This window comes from Agelaius tricolor, unplaced genomic scaffold (genome assembly GCF_023055355.1).
Source record: "Agelaius tricolor isolate 1412-34295 unplaced genomic scaffold, bAgeTri1.0.p SCAF_4, whole genome shotgun sequence".
Lineage (NCBI taxonomy): Eukaryota > Metazoa > Chordata > Aves > Passeriformes > Icteridae > Agelaius > Agelaius tricolor.
The window spans coordinates 26,260,119-26,282,196 of NW_027269264.1; the positions used below are offsets into that span (position 1 = coordinate 26,260,119).

A 22,078-nucleotide genomic window follows, 5' to 3' on the forward strand; every position below is an offset into this window, starting at 1 on the left:
CAGCCAGACACACCTACAATGCAGTTTAGGAGGGCAGTGAAGGTCCAGGCTTAGGCTTTAGCAGGGGCTCTGTACCCCTGGACTTCGAATCCAGGCTGGTGGGCAAAATTGGTGCACTGAGGACTGTGACACCATGATCCATAGCTGCTGTCTTCAGCAGAGGAGACTGTTGATACCAAGACACACAAAAGCAGCTGTGTGTTGGAATGCTCACATGATTAATCTACACGTGTTTCTCCATCACTAATCATCAGACTAATCTTTTGTGTAGGCACCAATGCACATACTGATGGAGAGTACTACAAGGTCCAAAGCCCACACAAGTGTCTCTGTCTTATCTTCTTTACCCTGGTCCCAATAGTTAGGTGTCTTCATTCCTGCAGTATGCCTATGCAGGAAACTTCTAGCCCAGATATTTTTCTGAGAACTTGGAACGAAGGTTCTTTTCAGCATGTTCCTTTGAGCATATTAGTTGTGAAAAAGAAGGGGGGAGAAAAAGTGTACCATTTTATTTTTATTATTAATTTAGATGGCCAATTCTGGATCAAAGACACACTTTTGAGGTACCACTGCATAAACTTAGATATAAGATGAATTTCTGGGGAAAAGCATTTGGGGCTCTTTTTTGTCCCTTTATTTTTTTTTTCTCTTTGCAATCATATTTTCTACTATCAAAGAAAAATGTTTTTCTACAGAAAGAAAACATAGAGGAAGACACCTGTTTGGCTTGCAGGAATTGGCCAGGGAGGCTGTTTTCCTGACAGGCCAAAAGCAACTAGCATAGGGCCCCTTTAAAAAAAAAAGGTCAGGATACTTTTTTTTTTGTTCCCCCCCCTCCCCACCCCATCCATTTCATGTGAGCATTGGCAGAAACTCTGACAAGCAGTTCTTCATATTTTATTATGTTCTTGTCTGGCAGAATCTCTGTCAGGCAAAAACCTTGTCAGCGGAAAACCTGTCGTAGGATCAGAGGAGACAAAAACAGGTGTCACAGAGGCAGTCAAAACTGAAGAAAAAAAAAAGATTAGGCTAAAGAGAGAAAGGCAGACAATTACATTAATGCCATTGCTTTTATCTTATAGATGTGTGTTATTATCTCGGGGTGCTGAGTGTGCAATTGCCTCAAAGAAAAGTAGACAGGAGACAAGGGGAAACTTGATAGTTATTAACTGAAGAGGCAGTGTGTCAAAGCTGGATGGGGTTCAAAGTTTTGTAAAGGGATAAAAAAATTGCAGACAGCAAGCAACGTCTGTGAACAAACTGTGGTTCTGCTTTCGGCTACATAAACCTAGTAGCATTCTAGATATTTTAACTTGGAATCAGATCATAGGCAGAAAAATTAATGAACGTTTTCATTCAGTCTTTTTTTAATAACATTTATTTTGTGTACATGCAACTGAAGTGCTGGGGGGTTTTTTGTTAGAGCATGAGGCATGGTGAGGCATGAAAACATATCAGTTTAGTTGCTGTGTTGTTTGGGTTTGGAACACCTATTATCAACACATGTTTAATTTTAAAATGCTATTAAGAAGCCTTTTACTAAGTGTGAACATCTGTACATGCAAGCTGTAAATTAGCAGATCACATATGTGTCCCTCAGTCAGAGACTCACTGTGTTTGGCAAGTGGTTTCTTTTATTAGTTTTTAAATACAAAAAACAGTGTTACCAAAAACAATTGATTTTGCCTATGAATTGGAATTTCTTTACTTGCTCTTCTTCCATGATTTTTGTCTCAGTGAACATTTATCTTATATATGGAATTAATTATGAAAGCAATGAAAAGAGAGGTGAAAAAGAGATTACGAAAGGATGCTATGTTGTAGCTGGAACTTGTACTCAGGATTCAGGATGTTCACACACTGATGTAAGTGTTCATGTCCCCCACTCTCTTGCTCCAGGAATGAACGGGATCATTTCATACACCATGAAAATATTTGAGTTCTTCAATAGATGTGGAAAATTTTTCTTATCCTTAGTCACTTTCTAAGCACGATATTTTTGAGGAGCAATTTTTTTCTGCCTTCAAAATGCACAACATTGCACCATGTTGGAGGTGGTATTAAATCTATGTACTGAGGGAGGCTACTTTCGACCACCTTTTATGGTTGTGATAAGTGGTCCCTGCAGCATTTTAGTCATTACTAAGGATTTGTTGCTATTTTTTTGTGTGGTTGATGAAAAAGAAGAAAATCTTGAACTCTGAAAATGTGATGCTGTTCATCTTCACCACTAAAATCAAGAGTAAACTGCATTGCTCAACATTGCCATTAATAGTACTGTACCTGTTTTACCACACTCAACATACTATTGTTGCAATGGTATTATGGAATAATTTTATATTGGTATTATATTATATTTCATCTGTCTTCTAATTTTAGTTTCTTTTAGTTTCTTTTGCTGCAAAAGGTGACCCAGTTATTTAGGTTTTTAAAATGTCTCGTAAGGTTTTTGTTATTGTCTGGACAGATACTACATTTTTTTTTTTCATCTTCCTGTTCTTGAACAAATCTAGTAATCTAGAAAGAAGATGATGGTTGTAAAATTTTGTATGTGTTTGTGTACTCCAACATATTCAACAATATCCAACTTTGGCAAGTTGGTAAACTGGCTAGACAGTATGCCAGAAAATCCAGAGTGGATATATTGGAGAGCTCAAAACTAAAACTGAAATGGAATGAGATCCATAATGCCCTCTTGCAACTCATAGACTCTTCTCTGTGGTGTTATGAGATACACAGACAGGCAAATCAGCCAAGACCTTTCACTAGACCTTTTCATCCCTCTCAGGTTAATAAAATATTTATCTAGGATCAGGAAATTAGTAAGAGGTAAGTGTATTTGCAACTCCAATTGCATTAAAACTAGGATATTTAAAATTCTTTTCTATTTAGTAAAGGCAAATTGTCATGCTTTTATTGTAGCTGTTCAAAAAAATAATATCAGACCTCTAAAGTACAAAATTCATCACTGCATATTTGTATTTCTTTTACTTAGCAAAAATGGAATCTGCTCTGAGGCATGGCTTTTAATTTGGTTGACCTTTTTCACTGCATATTGGGAAGGAAGGGGTCTATGGGCAATGAGTAAATTTGCAGAGCTGAGCCTGGACACAGTATAAATGAAATTAAAAAGTCTCTTCTTTGTTTTCTGTCTTTTGATAAATTGAAAAAGAAGTTGTGCCTTATTTTAATGTATCCTTTGTACTTAAATTCATTTGAATTACATAGTCTCAAAACTCCAGTAAAATATAAATATGGTACATTTCCCCTCCTTACTTTACAACATTAAAAAACACCGAACAAAACTACCAACAAAAAAAAACCCTACAAATGGAACATAAAAGTTTGTTCATTGATTTATTGCAAAGATGTCTGAAGCTTTTTTTTTCTGAACTATTACATAATAAGAATACTGAAGGCTGTAATATGAATATTGACATTGAAACAATTCCAAAGTTTTTTGACATTTCAGATTATACTGAGCAGAGGCTCAGTAAAAAAAATCTGAGGGATTTTTTTTTTTTCTATTTAAGAAGCTAAAAACTGAATAAGCAAACAGGGAGATTCGGGCTTGACATTAGGAAACACTTCTTTAATGAGAGGGGTGGTCAAGCCACAGACTTCCTAAAGAGGTGGTCAATGCTCCAAGCCACTCCATGTTCCAGAGGCATTTGGACAATCCCCTCAATATGGTTTAACTGATGATCAGCCCTAGAGTGCTCAGGTAGCTGGATTAGATGGTCATTTTTGGCCCCTTACAGTTAAAATGTTCTCAATTATTATGGTGCATACTTGATACTTCAGAGTTGGAAAAACAATGTTGAAAGGTTCCTAATTCCTGTGCTAATTATCCAGTTAGTGATTTTTCATTGTTAAAGGCAATCTTTAATGTCCTCTACACAATCCTTGCTACTCCCCCCCTTTAAAACAGTTTAAATTTCTGAAACAAGTACTTGAAATTGGGAATTCACCACAGAAATGTTACTTGACTGAGTGTTGTCAGAGTAAAACACAGGGGTATTTTTAGGCCACTCCATGAAAATGTTGATTGCTCAGCAACTACGTAATTTTAAGATTAGAATTCTCTTCTTCCTGTATCAGAGAACACCTTTTCACATATACTGAATTAAAGAATATCAGACTATCAGGGCAGTGCTAACAATTAAATTACATTGTTAAAAAAAGGTGCCTGTCTTAGTTTAAATACATAACTGATCTCAGTCATGGTTTTGGAAAAGATTGGGCAGGTTACAACTAAAAATGTCTCAAACATGCATAGGTGAACTTTTGATCCCACTGGAACTGTACAAAGGGTCAGTAATACCTCACACTGCACCAGGAATGGACTTCTTATGTGTGCTTTGTGATATTCAGTCACTGATAACTTCTTAATAAAGACACATCTGTTTATGTCATTTTCAGGTAGGATAGAGCACATTCTTTTGTATAGCATATTTAATCTTGAAACCTTCTTAGTGCTTATGAAACCATAAACTCCTGCAGATACTGTTGAATGTACTCACCTGTAAAACAGTTCATTGTTCACTAGCCTGTATAAATTAAACCAATGGTTTAGAGCAGAAAGTGATGAGGAATGCATTATCCACATGAAATTATGTGGGCAATTCAGGGCAGCAGAATACAACTATTTATGCAGAGATTTGACAAGAATCAGAAATTTGTCGAGAAGGCCAAAGCTAATACTCCTTTCTTTACAGAAAACCAACAAGATAGGTACTTCCTTACCTCTTATCTGAAAAAGTGTCTATCAACATAAGTGGCATCTTGAATCCACCTAGAACACTAGCATTAGTTCACTAAGGGTATCAGAAGAGAAATGAGAAATACTACAAAAATTCTGTCAACTACATTCGTAGCAATCTTTTAAAGAAACACAAAAATGTTTATAAATTACAAATTAGAGTGAGAATTTTCATTCTGACAATTTGAAGGGATATCAATAGTTATTTTTCTGAAAGAATTTCAGAATTTTACAGTACTGTTATTTCCCATATGAACACAACTGTGTTTCCTTTCATTTAATTTACAACCTTTTTATTTTCATGTACCAGGAGGTTTGTCTTTAGCTTGCAAATGTTCTTGCAATAATGTATGTTTTGTTGTGTTATAAATTCCACATTTTAATGCATATCCTGACCTGTACTTGAAAAGGATAAAATTTGCTGCTTGTTTATTATTTAATACACATAATAAGGCCACAAATCAAAATTGGAGATAATATCACTGTCACTTGGAATGTTGTTCCAATATTATGCTAATTAGTATTTGTGTGTGTGTGTGTTGAGAAGCAGATGTCTATAGATAGTGCTGCTAAAAAATTAATATTGCAGTTTAATGGAACAGTACAGATTAGATTGCAAAAATTTCTATCAGCCAGTCAAAGAGTGTGCTTAGTTATTTAAAAAAGATTTTATTTGTTTTTTTCCCTCTTCCATTCCACCTCAACCTTTCCAAAGCTATTATATGGTCACCTTAAATGAAGTGGATATATGTCCACAGAGTTTTGTAATCTTATTGTTAGAGAAATTAAAAGCTATTAGATCTTTCATCCACCCAAGAATCCTTAGATAAAGATGTCTTATAGTCATTCTCACTTGGACCACAGTAGAATAATGATCTTAACATCCTCAGCATGACAAGTCTTCTTTAAATGAAAGAACTTCTTTTTTCTCACTGCAGGCATGGTATTTGCTGTTACAAAGAGAGAAACAAATATTTGGATACATTAGAAATACAGTATAATTCAGTCATTAAAAAACATAAAGTGTTCAGAAAATATCCATTCATGTCTTGGTTCTAGTCTAAATTTGCATAAAGTTGGAGAAGCCAGTTAATATCTTTGGACCCTTTTCTGTAAGACTGAAGTTGAAAAGCTCAGGGTGATCCAGATCTGCTCAATAATTTCAAGAGTCTGTTAGAAGGTGTTCTTACAGAGTATCTGTTGGATACTCCAAACTATTTACGCCATTCCTACTGTGAGTAATGCTTATTTTATTGCTTCTAAATGGTTGATTAGTCCCTCAGATACATATATATACATATCACCACACATACTGCTCAACCTGCAGAAAAAAAATATCAATTTTCTTGGCTTTTTCCAGCCAAGAACTTTCATGACACATCCATTATGTCAGTAGCAAAATAACCATCTTAGAAAAAGATCATACATAAAATGGGGGGAGGGGGGGGGGGGGAAGCAGAACAGTATTTAACCTGCTTAAGCTTCAATCAAATCTCATTCATTAGACCTTGTAAAAAAATTAGTCCTACATCATGAAGCCTACATAGGTGTAGTAGTTTGGAAGAAGAGCTGTTGGAGGAAAAAATTCTGCTCTTCATGTTCTGCAGTATAAATGTCCTGTGGAGAGACGTAGGACTGAAGTCCCTAGGCTTGCCAATTTCTTATCTTGTTTGAATGTGAAATTAATATTTAAAGCTATTTATTCAAAATTGACTTAGCCACTAGAATAGGAAAGATCAGACAATTCAGTTGCAAGAAATGAAGTATGAGGAAACTGGAAGTCTTTGACAATGTAGTCCTTGGAGTAAACGTGGTGAAAGAAGCCAGCAAGTAAATGATAAGGGCCTTTGCGCTCTGGTTGTAAGAAGGCAATTTATCAACAGTACATGAACTCTCTAGTGACCATAAGACAAGAAGAAACCAAGTACAGGAGAAGTCCCTATAAGATTGTTTTAAATGCCCAGAAATTTCGTTTGGAGAAGAAGAGAAGCTTAGGTGCTGCAACATAGTTCATATATAGAAATAAAATTAAATATAAACATTTATACATCATAGAATGCATGATGTCATATGCAATTCCATCTTTTTTAACTTCACAAGGGGATAAGAATTACCTTCCTCCTGCAAATTTCCCTTATCGCTGAATTATTCAAATCACAGTGAATAACATGGAATTCATAAAGCCAGGTAAAAGGAACTATCCAGCTCTAGTAGCAGTGAATTAATGATCAAATTTTTGGTAAATCAGGAGCTTTAGTTTTAACATGTTTAAGAGACTGGAGTTAAGGGAGTATCTGTTTTATTTTTTTCCTCTAGAGATTAAGTATCAAATCCTTAACAGTCCCATTTAATTTGGCATTGCTTCAGTCTTGGTCATTAGTTAATCATAAATTTCTCTTGAACTATGAGTACTGTAATTTCTGAGTCTCACCTGAGAACCCTTCTGCCATAGCAATTAAAATTACTTGTGACCTTTGGAAACTAGGGCTGTTTTGGACTGCATCTGTGAAAAAGGATCCCTTAGTAATGACTGGCATCCATCAGGAGTCCATACCAGGACCAGTACTGTTTAATATCTTCATCAAAGACATAGTGAGGCCATCAGCAAATTTGCAGATGACACCAAGCTGAGTGGTGTAGTTGACACAGCAGGATGCCATACAGGGGGACCTGGACAAGCTTGAGGTAGTGGACCCATATCAACCTCATGAGGTTCAACAAGGTTAAGGTGCTGCATCTGCGTCAGGGCAATCACAAGCCCAAGTACACACTGAGAGATGAACTCCTGGAGAGCAGCACTTCAGGGAAGGACCTGGGGAGCTTCAGTGGGTGAAAAGCTGAATATGACTCAACAGTGTGCACCTGTAGCCCAGAAAGCCAACCATACCCTGGCTCCACAAAAGCAGCATTGCCAGCAGGGTGTGGTAGATGATCCTGCCCCTCTGCTCCCCTCTGGTGAAATGCCACCTGGGGTAGCAGTGACCAACTACTACTAGTAGTCTGGGGTTCTGAGCAAAGGGAAGATATGCACCTGTTGGAGCAAGTCCAGAGGAGACCACCAAGATGATCAGAGGGATGGAGGCCCTGTCCTTTGAGGAAAGGCTGGAAGAGTTGGAATCCTTCAGTCAGGGGAAAAGATGAAAAAAAGCTTAGGCAAGGCTCCTTGGCAACCTTATTAGGCTTTCAAAAGAAAGGGGGTCTACCAAAAAGCTGGGAAGAGACTTTTGGCAAGGGCATGTAGTGATTGGACAAGAGGTAATGGCTTTAAACTGGCTTAAATCAGAGTAGATTTGGATTACATATAAAAGAGATTTTTCCAAAAATGTTGAGGCATTGAGGTAGTTGCCCAATGAAGCTGTAGATGCCCCATCCATGAAAATATTCATGTAGGATGAAGCTGTAAGCAACCTGATCTAGTTGAAGATGTCCCCATGGCAGGGGAGTGGATTAGCTGATTTTTAAGGGTCCCTTCCAACACTGTGACTCTATGTTTCTATGAATCATCCAGGTGATATTTCTCTGGAAAATAAGTGTATCTGCCACATGACTCTTTGGAGTTGTTTTCTTGTCTTTTCTTTGCTCTTTCCTTATACTTGACCCCTTTTCTTTCAGCCTTGGACAAACTTAGTACTCAGCACCTCTACCACCCAACCCAAGTGGAGATTGTGCAGTCCAATGTTGTGTTTGACATCAGCAGCCTGATGCTCTACGGTACTCAGGCTGTGCCTGTGAGACTGAAGATACTGCTTGACAGGCTCTTCAGTGTACTGAAGCAAGAGGAGGTGTTGCATATTCTACATGGCTTAGGCTGGACACTGCGAGACTACGTTCGAGGCTACATTCTTCAGGTAGGAAATAAAGCAAAGCATGTTTTCAAACCCAGTAGATTGATTTTTTTGTTGTTGATGTATGGATGTAGTGATGGTGCACCCAAGGTAGAAAGTAGAAGGATATGAAGTGAATTTAGTCTGGCATGTTGAAGCCTAATGATGGTGCTGGCAAAATAAAATATTCAATTTTTCCTAAGCTAAAAAAATACAGGTGCCTTCATACCATAGTATTTATTTGTACTTGCTTATGTTTACTGTAGGAAATGCCTTAAATACTGCAAATACTGAGGTTAGCTACCTGCAAGCATGATCTGGCCATCAAAGGCAGCTGGCAAGTTTTCAAGGGCTACTGTTTGACTTGGGAAACTAAGATGCAAGTCAGCAGCTCTGTCATCTTCTCTCTCCTTCTTTAGAAAGATACCTAAAAATGTATAGATGAAATTGGGGTTGTGACCATGACTATATTGGAAAGTATCGTTATGTATAAACAGGAAAATCCTTTTAATAAGGCCATTTTTGAAATATTGCTTTAAATAAAGTATTGCGTGCATTTTAGTTGAAATAGACAATCAAAAGTAAAATATGTTCAACAAAAAGCTGGACAGACTTGTTTTATGGGTATGGTCATAAATATACGTAGAGCTGCTTATCTGAAAAATTTCATACTCTATTAAATTCCATAGTAAATTTTTACATTTTGTAAGACTATTTCTGATTAATAACCTAGTACTTCATACTTCTGAATTCTCTTAATTGCTGCTGACTTTGTAGGAGCTCTTTCTTATCTAGAATGCATCCAGTTATTGAAGTGGACATGCCTAAAGAATTCTGAAAATTTTAGTTGCTGATTTATTTCTTTTTTTTGTAGGCAGTGATAGCATGCTTAGAACTTTATTGAAAATATGGGATTTATACCTGCTCTGAGAAATCCTGACTCTATTTCTTAATTTGTCTTCTGGTTTCTGTACTTTGTGTGGAAGAAGTAAATTAGCTGTATGTGGATTCCATGGAAAACTTCACCTTCTGTGCTTGTAAATATTTTCTTAAATGCCCTATATTTTAGATTTTCACAGAAAAATGTACTGAATTTTAAAACAGCCCTAGAGTAGGAGAACTAAAAAGGTTTACACTTCAATAATGAAATTGTTTTATTCTTGTTAGGACATATATGGAATGGAGCTCTTTAATTGTTTCAGGGTTCTCTCAGGCATCTGTTTTGTTCTATTTGAATAGGTGCTAAGTGTTGCACCTATTCAAATAGAACAGAATCCATTTTTTCCATTACCAATCTAAAATTAACATATAAGAATATATCCATCATATTGTACAGCAGATATCTATGATGTTTGTATGATATAAATATATGATATTACGTATTTATACATTTAACATATGATATATAATTAAGATGGATACATGAGAGATATCTACAGAGATATGTACTGGGATAATGTGCATATTACATCATATTTTAGATTCCTGGATTCTGAATGCTACTGATCTGGAGGGCTGAAGAAATTTGATTTGTAAAGGAATTAATGTAAAAAATATATAATTTTTAAGATATAATGTTAGAAATCTGGTTAATAAATGTGATTAATAATTAGGGTTAATATATTCCAAGCATGGAATGTAATTCTTTGTTTCTTATAGACAAGAAGACAGACTGAAATCAGTAGTTTTCTTGTTTAAAGGCGGTTGAATCATGCTCATATTGATTTTTTTTTAACTATGTTTTGGAATGACTTAATATATGCAAGAATGGTTTGTGATATGATTACATAGATGTTTATACAGACTGAGACTGTGACCTATGAATCTGAAAGGTGTAAAGGCCTGTAATACCCGATTAGGTCACAGTTCAGTTTATCCAGCTAAAAGTCAGTCACATTGTAGCCTCCAAGGCATGAATTTTGCCATTACTATATTCAACAACAGTATATTGAATATTATGCCATTTAAATGAGAACAATTATCAGTGAAAGTTAAGGGCAGCTGTTACAGACTTGCCGCATATTGACTTCATTAGCACTCGACTCTGGATTTTCTTAATGAGTGAATGAAGACCTATGAAAGGTGTGTAGTCGAGCATCCCGTTAGTTTAGCTGTCTAATTTCAAAGAATCACACACTGCTCAAGGTTAGAAGGGAGGTCATCTTGTCCAAACCTTCTGTCCAAGTACAGCCACCTAGAACTGTTTGTCCAGGACCTTGTCCAGATGGCTTTTGAATGTCTCCACAGGAGAGAGCAAAAAGTGCTTTGTTGTTTCCATTAAAGCAGAAAACACAGTATACAGCAGAAAACGAAAATTCTTAGTAAAACATACATGCAGAGAAACATTGGAAAAATGAATTAAATCGATTATAATAAAAATGTCTTCTTTAAAAATAGCTCTATTGAAAGTATCTGTTACAAAGGAGAAAGGTCTGTGCAGGGAAATTTCAAAGGAAATGTGTAGTAACACTAGCACGGTATAAGTGCATACAGGTAATGTCTTCTTTGGGCAAAAGACATTGTTTCATGAAGCTTATCATTATAGACTGAAACTTTTCAGACTTGTTTGAGGCTTTCAGACTCAGCTTTTGCATACAGAAAACTGAATAAAATGTTGTAAGCATCGTACAGGAGTTTCAAAAATATCAAGTACCAAAACAAATCATCCAGAGTATCACAAACTATGGGACTGTTGATAGGCTATCATGCAGTGAACTGAGGAACATTTGACTCTCAGTCAGGAACTGCAGTTCTTTGTAACTTGTCTGTCCAAACCCACCCACGTTATCATCTAATTGCAGTCAATTCTAGTAAATTTACATTCATACATGCTCATTGTACACCAAATGCAGAAATATCTATCTGTAGAAAAAGGTTTACCATGGTAGTGTAGTTAGAGAAGAACAATCTAGTAAAAATAATACTTTTCACTTGTAACTTTACAGAATCACCGTTCTCCTGTTTTATCCTCAGGGGAGGAAAAACGGGAAGCTTAGTAGCAAGGACTAAGAGAAGTAATAGAATAGAAAAAGGTAATGTTTGTAACAGATTCCAGAATACTTTGTCCAGGTTTGAGTTCCAGTGTTCATTAACCACCATGCAAGAGATTTGTAAAGCTGGTACAAAACTTGAGTTTTATGCTTTGGGATGCTCTAAGGCATCCACCTGTGCTGAATGTGTCCTCAGTGTGATGAAAGTGTTAAAATATTTTAACATTTTCTCTAAATGGAGGTGTTTTGAGGAGTAGGGTAGATGTATCCACTCAAAATCAATTACTGTTGTCAGATGATTTCCACAACCAACCAACCATCCAACCAACCAACCAAAAAAACCCCAATAACCAACAAAATGAGCAACCACCCTGCAAACCTCACAACTTTTTCCTTGTAACTTTACAGAAAAAGCTCATGGTTTGCTCCACTGGAGAAACAAGAGAAAAACAGTTGTTTATTAATGCTGCACAGTGGGTGGGATCATTTGTAATACCTTCATTTTGACTAATAATGTTTCCAAATAGCAAATTAAAAAGCAATGGGCAGAGAAAAATACAGTATTTATGCCTTCATTCAGTGGATGCATTAATAGAGCACAGGAAGTCAAGGAACCCTGAAGCCGCGGAGGTAATTTGATAACACCGCCTTTTACATTTGGGCACAGTCACAATATTGCCAGTAATGGCTGAAAGGCATTAAGACCTGGCAAGATTCTCTGGCCTCCATGCAATAAATTGAGTTTCTAGTGAATAGATGCCTATCAATGAAGTGTTAGTGACAATTTGGTCACCAATCTCATCAGACTGCCACAGGATTAATGTCTTGGCAGAGGAGCTGTTCTCTCATCTTTAGAACTGATCCTCAAAAAAACTTTATGGCATAAAGGAACATTCTGGATTGTGTTTGCTCCATAGGAATTCAGAGTGCCTCAGATTTTAGACTTGTTTTTTCTACCTCAAGGAACTAATTTACTGTATTTGGTATCAACCCGTATGCGGTCGATAGTGAGCCTGTAAGTTTTCTCTTTTGGGAACACCTAAATTCCCATGTCTTTTACATGACAAAAAAATTATTTTTGTCAAAAACAGTGGGTGTTTTGGGTCAGATACTGCACACATCAAAGAGATGTATATGACTAGTCTCTCTATTGATTTGAATGATGTTACATCTTCTGTAAAGAGCAGCTCAACTGTGAGTCTCCAACCCTGGTTTAATTCCAGCTAAGCTGAGAGAAGAGGTAACTTTGCCAGCTGTTGTATGATCCATCAGAGATCACAGAATTGGGGAGAATACTTTACCCCATCCATTTGCTAGTGTAGCTACATGTGTAATTGCTCCCTAGCCAGGTTCTCTTTAAACAAACCAGGTTAGAAAAATCCTCCTTCTAAGCATGTGTAAGTTAACGCTCATTATTCTGAGAGGAAAGGGCTAGAGTGCAATTATGCCACTAGCAGTGAACAGCTGGGGCATTCAGCTTTTACGCTAGTCCAGCTGCAGAAGACAGGACATGTGATTACAACTTAGAGGCCATAAACTGACTCAGTGCAAATAATGATTCAGTGTTTGAGTAACAGCTCAACACTTTTTCAACTGTTTTGTGGTCAAATAGTTGTACTCTCTTAGTGAAAAAGATGAAAATACATATTTTCTTTACAATACAAAGAAGGAAGCAGAGGCACAGAATAGAACATTGGCAGAATTAGCAAAAATGGTCTAGGAGTCCCATTCTTATCATCACGCCCTTGAAAAAAGTAGATTAGTCAGTAGCTCACAGGCAATGTTTTAGCTGCCAGACTCTCTGGTGCCGCCCACAGCTATGAGAAATTTTTAAAAATAAAAAACACAGAACAAAGTCAAAACTAAAGCCAGCTGGAAGACTATGGATATTTTATAGATACAAAAGGAGATTCACTCACAAAAGTTCATTTACTGGACATTGCATGGGGAATCACTAATCCTAAATGAAGGTCTTTTCTGTAGCAAAATCAATTATGAAAAATGACGAAATTCAAATTTATTAGTTTGCTTTAGGAGAATTAGTCTAGTCTTCCATTGTTGTGCTTGTTCTGTAGTCCTAAAGCAACTGTAAAGCAAGAAGTCAGCTAGGAAGGCATGCTCTCAGAAGGTATACATGGCTCAGGGCAGAGAGTGGGGAGGTGCAGGCAGTTTAAGAAATCTTTTCAAAAAAACCAAAATCCCAATAACTAAAACAAACTCATTGAAATTATTAAATACATAGCAGTGTTTAAGTAATTCAGTTCTGAGATTTTAAAATAAAAATTAGCTATATGCATATTCAAACTACATGCTCACATATATTGATATATATATATATATCAGCATATATATATATCAGCATATATATAACTAATATTGTCAGTTATATTTGACAGTTTCTCAAATTTTTGTAAAACATTTTTTCTCTTGGTAGTATAGGTAATTTGGTTTCTGTATTAGTTTACCACCACTTGTTTGTTCATGCATACTATTTTTACATCCAGATTAAATGAAGATATTTGGGTAGAGACCAAAGAAGGAAACTTCAGCATATTCAATAATATCATTCCTAATTTCTTTTCTTTTCTTTCTCAAAGTAATCCCTTAGCACTTCACTTTTTAAATATTAACCATATGCACAGACAGAAATTGCTTTACCGTTCTTAAACTTAAATATTGCCCACCTTTGGCTTGTCTGTGGAGGATTTCAGAAAAGGATGGATTCTGTCGCTCTCTAACCTCTTTTAGAGACTTTATAGAGTCTTAGTTTTTCTGTCTGAAATAATTTAAGATCTTTGAACTTTTGCTGTAGAACCCAAGCACAAGGACTATTTCATTTAACAGCCTCCAATGCTTAAACATAGAGAACATTAAAAGGAAAACAAATAAAAAGAAGCTCTGATATGAGCTTTTGCAATGTAGGCATGGAATGTGAGGTTGCTGTAGTGATGACATACTTTCAGTTCAATGTAGTCTGCTATCTATAATCATGAATCATGAAAAGTTTCTGTCAGGTTTTTTCCCCAAGTACTGTCAGGTGATTTTACACAACACGACAAGAACACCATTAAAATGTTGGTATGCTATATTATTTGTAAAAGAAAATTAAGAGAAATAGGCAACTAAATTACAAAAAAAAAAAAAGTTGACTGTTGTAACCCAGCAAATATTAATTGACAGTTACACGTATGGATAATTAAAAAAGAAAATTTATTTGTGAAGGTGTTGTATTTATTTTATTGGCATTGCTTCCTCATTGGTCTATTTGCCAATACCTTAATTAATACTTTACACTCTTTTAGCTGTGGCCACTGGAGGATTTCCATGCGTTTTAAAGAAGTAGTCACTTGGTATTTCCATGCCTCTATGAGTAGCATGCCTTTTTTGTTAAAAAACCCCATACTTGTAAAAGTGATGCAGATAAAGATTAAGAAGTTTATCTGGTAAAGATTTTAATGACACCAAAGTACAGTGTACAATACATACAAGATTGTGTTACCCTTAGTAACTGCCACCCACATTTAATTACTTGATAATGAAGAGAGCAAGCTTTTTACAGATTAATACTTTTTTTCATTTTTGTTAGGTACAGTTCTGTCTTGTTTTCTTTTCTTCCTTGTAGTTATTGTTAACACTCATGTGTGTTCTTTAGTTCTGATATTTTTCAACCGGGGCCTCAGAGCAACCAAGACTCAAAGCTTGGTAACATTTGTCCAGACATCTAGTCCTGCAGTACACATGGGATTTAAAAGTGTCTCTTTTGTAGATGCTCTGCCTGTTTCTTTTTTTTGAGCCTCTCTGTTCCTTCGTTCCTCTTTTTCCACTTCAACTTCCTTTTCTTTTCTTTTGTCATTGCCTCCCATTTCCCTCCCTTTTTTACTTCTTCCCGTCTTCAGCCTCACCTTAGTTTCACTTCCTCTTGTTCTCTGATTTTGCCTCTTTAGCACAAGAAGATGAAAAGGATCTGTTAGATGTCCATCTCCTGAGTGTATTCTATTCCTCCCATGGCATCCCTGTATGCTAATATTTGACACTCTGGAAGAGTTTCTCTTCTCCCCCGTGTGTCAGTTTAGTATGATTCCCCTACACTTCTGTGGAACAGAGATTCTCTTCTATATTCTATAGATTCTCTTCTATATTCTTCTATATTCTTCCTCTTCTGCATTCTTCTTAGCTGTTCTAATCTAGGTGTTACTATTCTATCTTTACCATAAACAGAAGGTGGAAACAGCTCAGATAAACCTTAAAAGACTAAAAAGAGAGATAGGAAGCACTGTTGTGTGTTTGAGCAAAGCAATGCCACTTCTTCTGTAGTGTGGAGTACTTTCAGATTTTTTCTGTATCTGCAGTATCTTGCCTAACACCTCTCTGATGCTTTTGGTGCTGTACCTCTAATAGTAACACTACTGATCACACTAGTACCACATCAGGATATGTATCATGGTTCACACTTTAACCAAGCAACAACAAAAATAAAGTCCAGTTTGATGACATTTCTGAATGCCAGCAGAACAAGTTACATGACAACAGATGTCTCAGTACATGCAAAGATCATTGGGTTTTCCAGAATATGTGCAGCTGGAGAGCTGTGCTATTGCTGCTCTGTGTCTTGCATCTTGCAAGGGTAATGAAGCAGAGGGCTGTATAACCCCTGGTAATCAACAGCAGTATACATCATGCTAGTTCCTAATGACTACTATGAAATAGTTAGCCTTTATAGCCATAGTGCTTCACATTGCTCAGAAATGTAAAGGTGGCCCTTTAATGGAAAACATTTATGGCTGTCAGTCAAAAAAAAAAAAGGGAGAAAGAGAGAGACTTTTGTGTAGGTGTGTTTTTGTTCTATCTGGAATGTGTACTGACCGTTTACAGTACTAGGGTGATCCTACTAGCTGTGATCCTACTGATGTACTTTTTGCACAGCTAATAGACTGCAGAGCATGGAAATGTCTGTTAGTGAAGGTCTGTCAGGCATGTGCCAGGACCATGTGTGCTTGCTTTTTAAAATGGAGCTGAAAATCTCTTCACCTGCCAAGGCCTGAGTTCATGATCCTGTGTCTCTCTTGTGATAGTTGATGAAATCACAAACACCCCAAGCACAGTGAAGAATGAAGGAGGTGGGAGGAATAGTTCATTCCCTAGGCTGTTTTAGGTGTGAGTGATGCCATCAAGCATTTCAGAAGAAACAGAGCCCTGAACTTGGGTCTTGGCAGGTAAGCCAAGGAGGAAACTATTTCCAGCTTTCTTGCTTCAGAATGTGGTTGAATTTCTATTAACCATTTATGATCACATTTTCCTTCAAATATGTGAGTGTATGTGTGTGTGTGTTTGTGCATATATATGTATATTTGTGCATATATACATGTACTTTCACAATCTGTAAATTGTATTTATATTTTTAATTGATTGTGATTGTGTGTGTCTTTGACAAAAATCTCTGGGTTTGAGATTGATTCTCTGTGGATGAAGGGAGGGGAGAGAAGGGCTTTCCTGGTAGCCTGGAAAATCACTTTTCTTGCTGACAATGCCATGTTGAAGCCTCTACCAGAACATATCCTGCACTATGTCAAACAAATATCACCACTGAGTTGAGGACAGGATCTTGGGGTTACTGTTCACCTCAATTTTCTTATGGGAAATGCAGTGACCTGTTACAAAATAAAGAAACCCACTCCCTTCCTGACTGTGGAGGGGAGTGGGTTGTGCCAAGAATCTGAGGAATTAACATAATTCTACTCACAAAAAGCAGCTCAGAGATTAGAACTTCTGCTTTTTATAGGCTACTCGCTTTGCAGAGAACCTTGGGCTGAATTCAAATCATGGTCCTGGAGGTGATAAGGTTGTGATATTAACCATTCAGCTACACATCAATGGAGATTAACTCAATCAGAGAGTATGGAGTCCAGACCATGACACTTAAATGGATTTAAGATTTTTCCAGTTTAGAAACCTCTTGCTTTGAGTTTAGATGTGGTTTTGATTGTCTGTGTGTCAGCCCTGACTTCAGGCACTTAGGAAATTTAGGTCCACAGATATTTAGGAATCAAGAAGGGCCACAGAGAATCAAACTTGTCATCTGTCCAGCATCAGTTGATTTACTGTTTTTCTTGAAGTCCAAGAGATCTCAAGGGGACTTTTTTCCCTTGCAGCACTGATCTTTCAATGAGGTGCTAGTGCCTGTCCTGAGCAATAACAAGGAATAACAGTGAAGTGTGAGTGACTCTTATTAGGAGGGGTAAATGTCATGAACACTTACTGTTGCCTTCTAGGCAATAAGAGGACAGCATTGAATATAGACAGACAACCCCCTTTTACTTATCAAGGTACATTTTGATTCTAATGAAGATGAACTCCCATATTTTAATTAAGAAATTTACTTTTCTTTCCTGTATGGAAAAATCTCTGATTCACCTGTCATTTTGCACCATGTTCTAGAATGTTGAATACTTAGCTTGAATCCAGGAAGTGTGTATTATTCTACTGGCTCTAATATATTAATTTGCTGCACAAGTCCTTTGTGCTTCAGCTTGATTTTTTTCTCCTCCCCCACAGCTTTAACAAAATGTTCTAATCATCCCAATTTATACTTGGATGTTGTTAATTAATGTTTATGAAGTGCTTTGAGATCCTCTAATGAAATGCAATGTGTAATTATGACCATTCTTTAGTAAAATTTTAAAGCATCACCATCACTGGAACAGTAATTTCAGTAAATTTTTTTAAATAATTTTTTTATCAAATAGAAGAGAAAGATTCCATGTCATTAGTTCATTTTTTTTTTATAGTAGGGTAAGGTATGTCTTTTTCTATCCAATCTTAGTGGGTTCTTCATGATGAATCTTGCCAGAATTGCACCCTGAAGTCTTGCATTCCATCTGCTGGAAAGGGCGTGGAAAAAGGGTGTGGAAACCTCTGTTACTGACTGGCAGTTCTCTGCACAGAAGGAAGTAATTTGTAGGACAAGTAGATTTTTGTATATGTATATGTATATGGTATATGTATATGCCCAGTATATGTCAGCTTGCTGGGTTTGTTTGTATCTCTGTAGCTTGAGTAGTGATGTAGATATGGTAGTAGAATTAACATAATTACACTTTTATCCATGCATTCTGGATTTTGGGTGTCCGTAAGTTGTGTCCAAGTTGACATACGGTGCTGAAAACAGGAATAGAAGAAATAAGGCCACTCATCTGGTTGCTTTTAATGTAGCTTATGTTGCACCAGGCTTTCCATTAAAAGCTCTCAGACTGTTTAGAAGTAGCTAGGGCAATGTCTGGGAAAACTTGCTCTGTTCATGCTGAGTATGTAACGTTGTGATCCACACAAATGCTTTTGTCCAACCCATCTCTTTTAGAAAGGATTTAATCTCATGTCATAAATAAAACTAAATTTGGGGTGAGAGAATTTAACTAGTACTAATTTTGTTGCTTTCCATGTGGGAACTGGTTTCCTCTTGATAGGAGCTTTTCAAACTGTACCACAGGATGCAAAACAGAGCTCTTCTCTCTCATTTGTAGGTTCAAAGGGTTGTGAGGTAATACATATAAGACCCATGACATTAATTTTCTCCCACAGCTGGAGGCAGAGATATGTTTCTTGGTACAAAAAGAGTGAGAAATTAATAAGGTCCATAGCAGATTGCACATGGTATTGTATTTGTTGTGAGGCTGCAGAGAACCTGGATGTTAGAGAACGCAAGAAGCTCTTCTGGGACAACTGACCAGCAGACGTGCGGCTGTCCAGAGGTAGAACAGCAGCCCATTATGGTGTTCATACAATCTCAGACCTAGTCATTTCCAGTCTTCATTTGGGGGCCGTGGCATGAGAAGCCTGTGTTCCCCCAGCCACATATGGCTAGGAAATTGATTGTACAGGATGAGCCAAAGTTTTTTAGTTTCTTTGGTTTGTTGTTCTTTTGGTGAATATTAACCTGCAGGATGAAATAATTCAATGAAAATATGGTACCTTAGCATAGAACTGATATTATTGTATCAATGATGAGATTTGTTTCGAGTGCGAGAGAAGTACCAGTGCAATGGAAAATTTTATAGGCTTTGAAGCACATTTGAAGAATTTTAATGTCAATCCAGTTTGAGGTGCTTAAGAAGTCCCTCAACCTGACAATTCAAAATTAAATTATACATATGCTCACATGCCTGAATAATAACTTCATAAACACAGTAAGAATTTCCAGTACTAGTTACATCAGTCTTTAGGTGTGTGTCTGTGAGGCTTTTCCCCACCACCAGTCTGCTTTTTGCTGGAGTACTCTGTAAGTTCTTTACTAAGGTACCCATTTTTACTTCAGCACAGTGTTTACCTTCAGTTCATACAAGATAATTGTATTAGAATTTCAGCAGCTACTGCGCTGTAGAAAATCAATCTTTCTTTCTTTCTTTCTTTCTTTCTTTCTTTCTTTCTTTCTTTCTTTCTTTCTTTCTTTCTTTCTTTTTCTTCCTTCCTTCCTTCCTTCCTTCCTTCCTTCCTTCCTTCCTTCCTTCCTTCCTTCCTTCCGCCACTTCCGCCACTTCCGCCACTTCCGCCACTTCCTTCCGCCACTTCTGCCACTTCCTTCCGCCACTGGAATTCTGTGGGGTGAGTGCAAACATAATGGTGAGCACAAGATCCTTTCCCACCCCGCTATCCCCTCCCCAGTGTCTGTTGGTCAGCTATGGATGGCTGCTGCATCCCCAATTCCTTTCCCTCTAGCTGGGGACCAGGCCACCCTAGAGCACAACTCTTTGACTCTGGCTGCACAGTGAACCAAGACTGTGACCAGACTGCTAATCTGATTACATAGTACATACATGTTAAGGTATGAGTTTCTGTTACCTTTGAAACATGTGGACATCATTTACCAAATACCTTCTGTGAAAAAGGGGAGGAGGCTTGCAAGTACTTGTTAATACATGATGAACCAGGGTAGCATGAGGAGTATACAGCACATCTAGAATCAAACACAGGGAAGGGAAAAGTCCTTGAATCTTACATTTCCAACAAACTTTGGCATGTTTAGAAACCAGCTCTCCTTTCTAGTATCCTAGCTTTTTATTTCTGTTGGCAGCTCGTCCTTTGTGTCACACAAAAACTTATAATGAATCCATAAAAAACCAAATAGTACTGCATTATGTTTGGAGGAAAAAAAGGAGGCCTTCTTTGGTGGATGGACTAAGTGTGTGGAGCTGAAAAAAATACAGTTTTCTGTATAATCTTTAGAGCATTAATTTTGACCCAATAACATGGTAAATAATGTGGACTGAAAAAAAAAACAACACACTTATGGTTTGCACCATAAGCATTGTAGTAATCCTTGTGACTTTGTTGGTTTGTTTTTTTTTGGTTTGTTTTTGCTGAAAGGTAGACAACAAAACCTTGAAGTTATTCTTTTTGCATTTACAGTTTTTAAAAATAAGTTAGTTTTCCTTTTTTGGGCATAATAGCAACAGGCACTGATATCTTCATGCAAACTTGGGTATTAAAACACAGGCTTCTAAATTCATAGGCCTACCCCTAAAGAGAAATTAAAGAAATTGATATTTCAATTTCTATCTGTGAATACAAGAAAGAAAATTCTCATTCAGAGGCAAACTGCTTGTAGCCAATGGAAAAAAACTTGTGCAGTAAGACACTGTTTAATTGAAATGTAGGGATCAAAACTAAGCTTACCTTGCTCACTGTAAATTCCATGCTTTTTGACAGTAAAGCTTTGGGAATTAACTTTTCAAATTTCACTCTCTGAAATTTGACTTGGTTTCCTATGCCTTTAGACTAGGTTCTCTAGCATGCGACTTTTAAACATTAAAAAAAAAATTAAAAGTAGGATGGAAGAGAAACAAAGATTTAATCAATATCTAGGGAAATAAATGTAGTATTTTCAGAATGATACTAATGGCAAATTCAACTAATGTTCAGTTCCTGAATCTCTTACTAAACCTTTAAAAATGATGTCATGTTTCTTTTATGCTCAAAAGTTGTGTGAAAAGCAGTTTCCACAAAGCATAGTATTTAATAAAAATAATGATCAATTGTAAAGATAAAATGTAACTATCTCACTTGCTTTGATAATATATTTAAGTATTGATTCACAGTGTGAGAAGTTCAGACACTGAGGAATCATAGCAGCTTTCCATAAGAACCAGAATGAAACAGAGGAGAAATACTTAAATATTATGACTATCAGGAAGAAAGTACTTAGTAAGTTTTACTAATGTCACATCCACCCCCAATACACACATGCAGAGGACTATTTGCCTTTTAGTGATGTTCATTTTGGAATGCTAAAACTGAAAGATTTGGACTAAATCCTGAAAACAGTTACAATACTGAATCAGTTTCTACCTTTATATTTTAAAGCCTTAGAAGCTTCTTGAAGTGTGAACCTTTTCTGGCTCGCATATCTCCCTCCTCTAGAGCATACAAGAGCACAGTGTGCCTATGGTATAGAAATGAGAAGAGGCAGTAACCATAGATAAAAACAGTTTTCCCCCTCTACCTTGGAGGAA

General features: G+C 36.7%; 1 protein-coding gene across 2 annotated transcripts in view; it reads left to right on the forward strand.

Moving 5' to 3' along the window:
* Positions 1-22,078, forward strand: part of BNC2 (basonuclin zinc finger protein 2) — a 230,037-nt gene that overhangs the window by 126,161 nt on the left and 81,798 nt on the right. For both annotated transcript variants that reach the window (XM_071424952.1, XM_071424954.1), the window contains one exon: positions 8,375-8,610. In XM_071424952.1, the coding sequence (XP_071281053.1) occupies positions 8,375-8,610 (236 nt within the window). The remainder of the gene's footprint in view (positions 1-8,374; positions 8,611-22,078) is intronic.